The sequence below is a fragment of the Myotis davidii genome, unplaced genomic scaffold (genome assembly GCF_000327345.1).
Source record: "Myotis davidii unplaced genomic scaffold, ASM32734v1 scaffold247, whole genome shotgun sequence".
NCBI lineage: Eukaryota > Metazoa > Chordata > Mammalia > Chiroptera > Vespertilionidae > Myotis > Myotis davidii.
Window position 1 is genome coordinate 2,879,982 of NW_006299593.1, and position 10,373 is coordinate 2,890,354.

General features: G+C 34.3%; 1 protein-coding gene across 1 annotated transcript in view; it reads right to left on the minus strand.

The window, feature by feature from the left end:
• The window catches only part of GMCL1 (germ cell-less, spermatogenesis associated 1), a 55,937-nt gene that overhangs the window by 39,425 nt on the left and 6,139 nt on the right, over nt 1-10,373 (minus strand). Inside the window, exons 2-6 of the mRNA XM_015571499.1 lie at nt 7,477-7,600; nt 5,575-5,671; nt 3,875-3,972; nt 1,533-1,645; nt 827-892 (exon numbers count right to left, since the gene is read on the minus strand). Coding sequence (XP_015426985.1) covers nt 827-892; nt 1,533-1,645; nt 3,875-3,972; nt 5,575-5,653 — 356 coding nt within the window. The 5' untranslated portion in view covers nt 5,654-5,671; nt 7,477-7,600. The remainder of the gene's footprint in view (nt 1-826; nt 893-1,532; nt 1,646-3,874; nt 3,973-5,574; nt 5,672-7,476; nt 7,601-10,373) is intronic.

Sequence of the window (10,373 nt, forward strand, 5' to 3'; positions counted from 1 at the left end):
CCTCTAGTCCTATATAATAAAACCCTAATATGCAAATTGACCGAATGGTGGAATGACCGGCAGAACAACCGGTCGCTATGACATGCACTGACCACCAGGGGGCAGATACTCAACGTAGGAGCTGCCCCCTGGTGGTCAGTGCACTTCCATAGGGGGAGCGCCACTAAGCCAGAAGCCAGGTTCATGGCTGGCGAGCGCAGTGGAAGGAGCCTCTCCCACCTCTGCTGCAGGAAGGCGGTAAGGTGCAAGGGGGTCCCGGACTCCGAGAGGAATGTCTGACTGCCGGCTTAGGAAATCGGGCCTAAGCCAGCAGGCAGGCATCACCCAAGGGGTCCTGGACTATGAGAGGGTACAGGCTGGGCTGAGGGGACACCCCCAACAGTGCACAAATTTTGTGTACCGGACCTCTAGTATGATTTATAATTTGTGTAGCATTTCATCAGTTCATGGATGCAGTCAAAATACCTTTAGTTAAATTGTTTACTTTTTTACCTAGACAGCATCGATCAGTGATTGAGCATTGACCTATTAATCAGATCATGGTTCAATTCCCGGTCAGGGCACACGCCCTGGTTGTGGGCTTGACCCCATGGTAGCAGTCATGCAGGAGGCAGCCCAATGATTCTCCCATATCTTTGATGTTTTGATCTCTCTCTCTTTCTCTCCCCCTCCCTTACTCTCTGAAATAAAAAAATATATATATTTTAAAAATTATTTATTTTTTCTTAAGTAACATATTTTTGTCTTATACAAAAATATCTTGCATACTTTGGAAAATGTAAAACAATATTTAGAATGATTACAAAGTTATTTAAAATTCAAATACCTCAGTTCTTTAAAAAGTTCAACATTCTGATGAGTCATCAAATTGTTTAGAAGCCATTCGAGACACCTGAAATTAAACAAGGAATTATTACATTGTATATCATGGATTTATTATTTACTAAGTATGACTTACAGTTAATATGAAAACACAATATTAGTCTTGCTAGGACAAGCGCTCAAAATTTTTAATTTAACAATTAAAAATCTAGTATTATTTTTGTCGGCAGTTATTAGGGGAATATTCCCTTTATATTAATAAGAGCATTTCAATTTAAGAAAACCCTCATTTCAAGTTTGTGTTAAATGGTTTATGAAATGGTTTACATACTTCCATTACCTTCTTTATAATTTGAAAATGGGTACTGAAATTCTCAAGAGTTAAAAACATTGTCAGTAGTTGCACTGATATGATGTTTAGTATGTCTACTATTTGAAAGATTTTATAGAAGATCTACTGTAAAGAGTGACCATAGTTTTTATAAGCAGGTATACTAGTAACCCATCCATGGTCACTTAACAGAGACAACACTTTTGAGAAATTTACTAATCTGTTCAAATGTAAAAAGGAACTTTTTAAATAAAATTCTATTCTCCTATCTTTTTTTTCCTTTCTTTCTTTCTTTGTCACACTACACATTCTCTTAGGAAACCAAAGCAGCCAAATTCCCAAAAGTGGGATGGAAGGAAAAACAAAAAGGGTAACTCACTTTTTCTTTACAGAATCTAATCCATAGGTCCCTGCTGATGTGTAATAGCCACATACAGTTTTCACATTAATTGTTTCCTTCATTGTCTCACCACACTGCTGTATTAAACCATCCTGTAAATATAAATAAGCAGTGGAAAGGCCCATTTCATGTGGGAAAAATTAGCTCTGAACATGTGCTTTTACATATTAAAAAGTTTTTTTAAAAAAAGGAAGAAAGAAAGAAACTCATTAAGTGCAGCAGTTAAGTCCAGTAAAAATATTGAAAAAAAAATCCAGCAAGTATTCAACTAAATACTCGGAATTAAATGTAGAAGAGCGGGGGGTAAAAGGAGTAAGGCAGAGATGAATATTATTATTCCCTTTCAATTCTTCCCTTTTGGGGACCTTTGCAAATTTAAGCAATATTGTCTGTTTTATCAGTTCTTTTTAAATTAAGACCTCTTTACACAGACCATGTGATGGGCTAGGCACGTAAACTATGAATCATCAGAAAGTGTTTATTAAAGTTTAAAACACTTATCAATATCTAAGAGATGTACCTAAATCAAATATATTATTGTTTTAAGCTTACATTGAAATTTTAATCTAAAATGTTTACACAGATTTCAAACAAACTTTATTCAATATATGTGAAGAAGACTGTCACTGTTTACTCAAATTTCTAAAATATATGCATGCAAGTATATTATTATGTTAAACAGTTAAGCCATAAAGATAATGCAGAAAGTGGATTTAGGACAAAACCACAACAGGACTAAAGTTAGAAAATAAAGTATATTACACAGAAATAATAATTGTAAGGATCAAAACATTTAAAAAAATGAAATAACCCCAAGCAAGTATATTTAACAAGCTATTAACTAAACTTCCAATAAATTGGTATACAAATGGCCAGGGGTCCTCAAACTACGGCCCACGGGTCACATGCAAATACAAATATTGTATTTGTTCCCGTTTTGTGTTTTACTGCAAAATAAGGTATGTGCAGTGTGCATAGGAATTTGTTCAGAGTTTTTTTAAAACTATAGTCCGGCCCTCCAACGAGGACAGTGAACTGGCCCCCTGTTTAAAAAGTCTGAGGACCCCTGTGCCACATAAAAAGAAACTTAATTAACTTTTTTAAAGATCAAAATAAATCACTGACTTACTTACCTGAAAAAGTCATTCTAGACTCCTCCCCTTTCCTCTTAACATCTTTGTCACCAAATCCAGTGGATTATCCCTGCTTAACCTCTGTGGTATTCAGTTTTTCCTCTCCATTCTTAATGTTTAGACCCTAATTTAGACCCTCATTTGATTACGATAGTTTTTTATACTCATCTTTTCTTCAATCCATCCTTCACATTGTTCCTGAAGCTTTTTTTCTAAAACATAACTTTGTCTTTCCCCTGATTAAAATCTTCCAAATGTACTATATGTAAAACCTAAACTTTTTAAAAGGTATAGAGGGCTTTCATGAGTTGGCCTCTGTCTCCCTCTCTCCAGCCCTTCTTATATTCCATGCTAGAGCCATGTTCCATTCAGATTCTCTAATTCTCCAGTTTCACCACTAAGACCTAGTTTATTGTCTGAAATGCTCTCCCCCTCTCCTCTTCTTACTTTGCAAAAGAAGTACATTTTTTGGTTTTCAAGACTCACCTCAAACACAACTTCCTTCTTTGACACAAACACATTGAACTGACCACTTTGTGCATCCACTAAATCCTACAGGATGTTTATCATCGTACCTATAACACTGGACAGCTCTTATTTACCTTTGGGTCTGCATATCAACCCTCCCTCTCCCATTCGACATTCATTATATTGTGAGCTTCTTAAAGGTGGGGACAGTATCTGAATTTACCTTTGGATCTTTATGCCCACTTTAGTACAATGCTCAGTACACTTCTGCTGAATGAATCAATCTGTCCTTCTACAATTGATTACACATATCTACCCCCAGTTATTCCATAATTAAGAAAAAGTTTACATAGTAAGCACTCGATCTTTTTTGAACCCATGAACTAATCAGTACATAATTACAAGCCATCTGCTTCATAACAGTCAAAATAAGCCATTAATGAATAGAAATCTGTAAATGGGCTTAGACAAATAAATTTTTTCCACATTAGTCATTCTAAGATGTCTACACAGAAACAGCTTGCACTCATCTTACACAGACATCATGACCTCTTTGGTTGCAATAAATTGCTTTCGGTTAAGCATTTTACATGACACCACAAATGGCATATTTATACAATTCATTTTAAAAATTATAAAAAGCTAAACTTTATTTTTGTTTTGGAATACTTTGAAACAAAAACAACTGTAATCCTTTATTTGAATAACGTGCATACTTACCAACTGTAGCATACAAGCTGCTGCCAAAATGGCAATAACTCGACTGGGTTTTATTAAGACATCATCTCGATACAGTGAACCAAACGCAACCTGCAGTGCTGGAAGCAAAATTAGAATGAAATAACAATTATATCTATGAGAGTATTACAAAAATAACAACTATCTTTACACATTAAGACATAGGTCTAAATCTAAAATGTACTTAAAAGGATAAGAGAATTATCACTAATTAAAAATGCTAGTAATGGCCGAAACCGGTTTGGCTCAGTGGATAGAGCGTCGGCCTGCGGACTGAAAGGTCCCAGGTTCGATTCCGGTCAAGGGCATGTACCTTGGTTGCGCGCACATCCCCAGTAGGGGGTGTGCAGGAGGCAGCTGATCGATGTTTCTCTCTCATCGATGTTTCTAACTCTCTATCTCTCTCCTTTCCTCTCTGCAAAAAATCAATAAAAAAATATATTAAAAAAAAAATAAAAAAAATGCTAGTAATGGTTACTGATTAATGATACTAAGTTAATAATGTTATAAATTTCCACTTATTTTAACAAATCGAGTTGGATTCTTCTAGATGTAATCTTGACATTAATTAGTGGTCAGAATTTAGACACCCTTCAAAAAGTTTTATAAAGATACCCCTGAGTAGACCAATTAAGTACAAGTATAGGCACAATGATAATATTAACCCTAATGCTTTCAGGGTTTCACCACTGGTGTGGAATAGCTGATGGTCTTATCCAGGCTACACTCTCACCCAGCCACCACAGCTATCTAATAAGCCTGTCCATCCTTTTCTCTGCCGTACTCGCACCTATGTCTCACATGGTTTACTTTATATTTTTGCACCTAAAACTTGTATAATTTTGTTAACCAGTGTCAGTCCAATAAATTCAATAAAAAGGGGGTAAAAAAGAAGAAAATAGAAGCAGCTTTGGAATAGCAATTACGAGAACTAGAGTCTGATGTAGGCTCATTAAACTGCTTTGAGACCTAACATAAGCACCTTAAATCCTCCGGGTCTTAGCTTCCTCATCTAAGAATCCTTATAGCTCTAAATCAACACTGATTAGTCTGGCTGGTACGGCTTAGTGGTTGAGTAGCAACCTATGAATCAGGAGGTCATGGTTCAATTCCCAGTCAGGGCACATGCCTGGGTTGTGGGCTTGATACCCAATAGGGGGCTTGCAGGAGGCAGCCAAGTGATAATTCTCTTTCATCATTGATGTTTTTCTCTCTCTCCCTCTTCCTTCCTCTCTGAAATCAATAAACAAAATGTATTAAATATTTTTAAACTAAATAAATAAATCAACATTGATTATATGATTTGTCCCTTTATTGTTCCCAGAAAAGATCTTCATATATAGGGAATAATCAATGAATATTATTCACCAGCTTTTCTATGTAATTAAAATAAGTGGTCATACTTTTCCTTCCTTTACCCTACAGCTTCCATATCCCAGGCAGATTTATTTACAAACCTAAGTAAACATATTCATATGGCCCAGATGACTAAAAATATTAGAGATAAGTAGGTCAGAACTGATAAACTATAGACTAAATCAATATAATGTTGTTGCCTTCTGGTATTAAATGGAACTTTTTCCTAGCTTCCAAAGTTAGAAAATATTTATTTTCCATTAAAAGTATAATAACAAGTTGTTTTCATTATTTTGCATAACAGTAATAACTGTGGTGGTGGTTACCTTCTATATCAATATTCTGGTCAGGAATCTCCAGTTCAATAATATTCATGCTGGATTCTTTCCAAGAACCACTGAACATACTAGAAAAGTAGCCAGACTTAAAAATAAAAAATAAAAAAATAAATGATTACCCAGTACTTTCTGTGTCTTCCAAATTATTTCCCCATTTCTAACTTTAAGCCAACTATTCTACTGAAACAAACCTATCATATTATTTCAAGAAAAAATAATTGCCAAATGTGTCTATAGGAGAAAGAAATTGATATAAGGACACTATTAGATATACAACAATAGTTTCAATTTAGTACTAATTTAATGAAAACTAAATCAAATTCTCCTATTGTTATCTGAACTGAATTCCTATATAGTAATATATGAACTTCATTAGCTTTTAACAATTTCTGAGAATATTACATGTATATATTTTCCTTGTCAATGACATTCTAAATTGAAACTTAGAAATTATGTTACATATTTAAGTATCTCAAACATATGACAATACACAAGGTGGATAAATAAAAATGTATCAAGGAAGGAGAATAGAATAAAACCCTCAAACTGTGAAGTCCCTACTGTACTGTACCTCAGTGGCTATAAAGGATCCAGACCAGTCCCAACTCAATACTAATAGGATGATTCCCAAGAAATTAGGGTAAATCCAAAGTTTAATTTTATCTAATCAGAAAATTCCAGAATGAACCTGAATTCTTGGAAAGATTCCAGAATGGATGAAGTAAGTAGATAGCACCTCTCATAATCAGAATTACTTTGGAATGGATCAAATATTAACCAATTATTTAAAAAACTTTTCTGAGTACTTAGTACATACAAGGCACTATGAATATAGCAGTAAAGTAAACACACTGCTTCTGTCCTCAGGGGCCTTATAATTTAGCATGTGGCTTGCACTATAATCAATCCAGTTTTTCTTGAGATGGAAAGAGGCATTTTCATCCTTAAAATCACAAAACTGCTTTGAGAGATTAAAAAGAAAGATATGAACCATATCCTTAAGCTGAGACCAATGTTCTGATGTATTCTCTAGGCTATATACTTTAAGGCAAAATAAAACTGTTCAAAAATTAAATAAAAACTATGATTAAAATGTTAGAGAAAAATTTCTTTCAAATGTTAAACTAAAAAATCTTAAACTATACTATCTTACCAGTAATTATTGTCAAATGGTGAAAAAGAGAGGGAAAAATATAAGCTCCACAGGATAAGAACTGAATTGTTCACTGCTCTATCCCAAGTGCCTAGAACAATGATTTGAAGAAAAGACAGATTTGATAAGAAAATAAATAAAATATTTGAGCCATTAAAGCAATGTTTTCTTTTATTTTGAAATTTTTGAATCTTAAAATGTGGTGACAGCAATATTTTTAGCACAGAAATCAAAAAATGTATTAGCTAAATGAGTTAGTCTATATACTTTTTTGATGTTTTCTTTAACTGAATTTTCCAGAAGAAAAGGAAGATTGTGTCAAGAACTTTCCATTCACATTTAATGTTAACTACAAAGCAACATTCTGAGTTCATCCAATTAAATAATCATACATATATTAAACAAATGCAGCAATCTTAGCCTTAATGTTAAACATTTTTTTTCCCTTTTGGCAACAGAAGGCACCAAAACAAGCACCCTACTGAAGTAATGACAAAACGTATTTATTGCTAGGCCCTTATTACAATGAAAATTCAAAATCTGTTTTTAGACCAAACTAAGCTTTCACTAACAATGTTCGCCACAGTTCTTAAAAAAACAATACTTTTTATTAGATGATAGGAGTTAACCACTGTCCATGCAAAAGATTACTATGAAATGCAAATATAAAGAACATGACTTAAAAGAGTTTGAGTTTTTTACATGTAGTCGTTCAAACAGAAAAATAAAATACTTACTTGACATAAATATATTTTGTGTAAGCTCCACTCTTCTCCCAGAGCACAAATTTTAATGTCACTATTTTCACCATTCAAAAATAATGTTTGATAAATATATTTAGATGTACTCTTTAGTTTCTTCCTGTTAAAAGAAATGCAACTGTTACATATGTGTAAAACTGAATGTTTTACTGATTTTGCAAATAACTCAAAATACTCCTTTTATTCAATTTTTATTAAATAGAACCAATGAGTAAAAGGACAGAGGTCTATTATATATTTAAATTTGCTCATGTACAGAAGAGTACATTAAGAAACTAACACTAGTGGTTATCTCTGAGGTATTCTATTCCCAAGAGGGGTAATAGTGGATAAATGGGGGAAGCACGGGAGTGAGATCTTGCACTATACATGTTTTTGCAATGTTTGATTACCTGTTCAGTAAATTAAGATAAGTCAGAGTTATTTTTACTTATTCCCTTATTTAGAAATCAGCACTAAGGAGCATCTCAATACAACTACAATAATACTACTATACAATTACAGAATGGAGAACATGTGTAAAAATTTCATCCAAGTAATTTTAAAAATAATTTACATTTAATTTACTTTGGTATCAAACTATTTTAAAAACTAGTTAAAATGTCACCTCACCCCCAAGTGGACAATTAGTTTGCAGCCTTAGACCAAAGGTTCTCAAAATTACGCTCAATGGAAAAGTGGCCACCAGGAAGAACCGAGAAGTGAATGCAGGGCATCCCACCTAACTTCAGAGAGGCATCACATATTATATTTGTAAGCATCTTGGATTTCTGCATAAGATGCAATTTAAACAAAGAATTTTTTTTAAGTTTGATAGTCATTGCTCAAGATGGTCTAGTACAGTGGTTCTCAACCTTCCTAATGCTGTGACCCTTTAATACAGTTCCTCATGTTGTGGTGATACCCAACAATAAAATTATTTTCATTGCTACTTCATAACTGTAATTTTGCTACTGTTATGAATCGTAATATAAATATCTAATATGCAGGATGTATTTTCATTGTTACAAATTCTACATAATTAAAGCATAGCGATTAATCACAAAAACAATACGTAATTATATATGTGTTATCCGATGGTCTTAGGCAACCCCTGTGAAAGGGTTGTTCGACTCCCCTAAGGGGTTGTGACCCACAGGTTGAGAACCGCTGGTCTAGTACATATGAAAAGCCCTAGGTAGAGGCTTATCAATATCTTTATATTCCTGGCCAAGCCTGACAGCTTTCCTAGTAGTTAACAAATTTTAATATTCTTAATAATGAATTGTTTCAGGTGGTGTTTTGAACCAGAGTATTTAACATCTCTTCCCAACAGGCAGAAGAAATAGTAGCACATTCTTTGGTGGTAGACAGACTTGGGTTTGAGTCCCAGCTTTACCACAGCTGGTTACCCCAGATGTAAAAAGGGTGTCAATAGCGCCCACTTCATTGCGTTACTGGGAGAAATAAATGAGACAATGTAAATTCCAGTTCCTTATAGCATCCTCCCCAACTTACATACAAAAGTACAGAAAGGAATAAGCTCAAACAACAAAAAGGGCTTATCAACTGATGACAGACTTCTACAATCTGGAAGTTAGAAAATAAACCGGAATGGAAAAGAGCCTCAAAAGCCACAGTCTAAAATATATCATGAGGGTCTAGGATGGAGGCTGAAGCCCATTTGCCCTTCAGAATCTGTGTGTGTGTGACTTGGGAAGATGAGGTTTCAGGGTAAGCAAAAGACAGAAATAGAAACTGAGGCAGAAAATGGGGAAACTTGTTCCTCTAAAGGCCTTCTGCACTCTCTACGAACACAGAGTCAAATAAATCAGGTATAAAGATTCCTAGGATCTTCTAGAAAAAAATAAAACAGATCTATCAAAAAGATCTAAGACTTTAGTGCCGGTGTCAGTGCCCCAGACAAAGCAATCTTCATTCTAGCATATGAAGAATCTATAGCCTGATAGCTCCCAACACCCAAACATGGTTCCTAAACTGTGAGTCAAAGCACCTGGAGCACCACAGCAAACTCAGGTAAGTATGTGGACTATTCTAAATTTGAAGGAAACTCGGCAACATCATTCAGATACCATGCAGTCTACTACCATTAAGTTAGTTGGACCTAATTATCAGGTATTTCTTTAGGGCCCAAGGTGCCAACAAGAAAATAGCTGAGATACTAAGGGTGTTTTAAACAAAGTTTGGGAAGCTCTACTCTAAAACAAAGCAAGCCCCACCCATATCCAATGTAGTAATCAGTGTCCCTACGCAAAGGAGATTAGTAGAACTAGATCTATTTACTTAAGACACACACACACACCCCAGTTCCTCATTCTTAAATAAAAGCAGACAACCAAGAATCATCCAACCTGAGGAAAATATGGAGTATTATTAAAAAGAGAGAAACTGACCCCAGAGAAACATAATTCAGGGAAAAAAGAACTTAAAAAGCAAAACAAAACAAAAATAGTCTAATTAATACATCTAGAGATCTTAGAATATTACGATCATAAAATAACAGAATGCTATGATAAAGGATTACTCAGAACAATAAAATAAAACAGATCTTAGACACTAAAAATATGGTTGCTGGAATTAAAAAGCCCTAAGCAAGGCTGAATGGCAAAGTTAAGGAAATTTCTCAAAACAAAAGCAAATAAGACCTAGAAAGGATTAAAAAAAAAAAAAAGAAAAGAGGTATAATCCAAGAAATCCAATTAAAAAGGGTCCAAGAAAGAGAAAACAAAGACAACAGAAGAAAGAAAATGAATGGAAGAAAGTTTTTTCCAACTAAAGTAGTCTCTAGATTGTAACAATACAACAAGTACCAAGGCCATTATAAGACCCACACTTAGCATATTCTAGTTAAATACCAAAATACCAAAGAAACA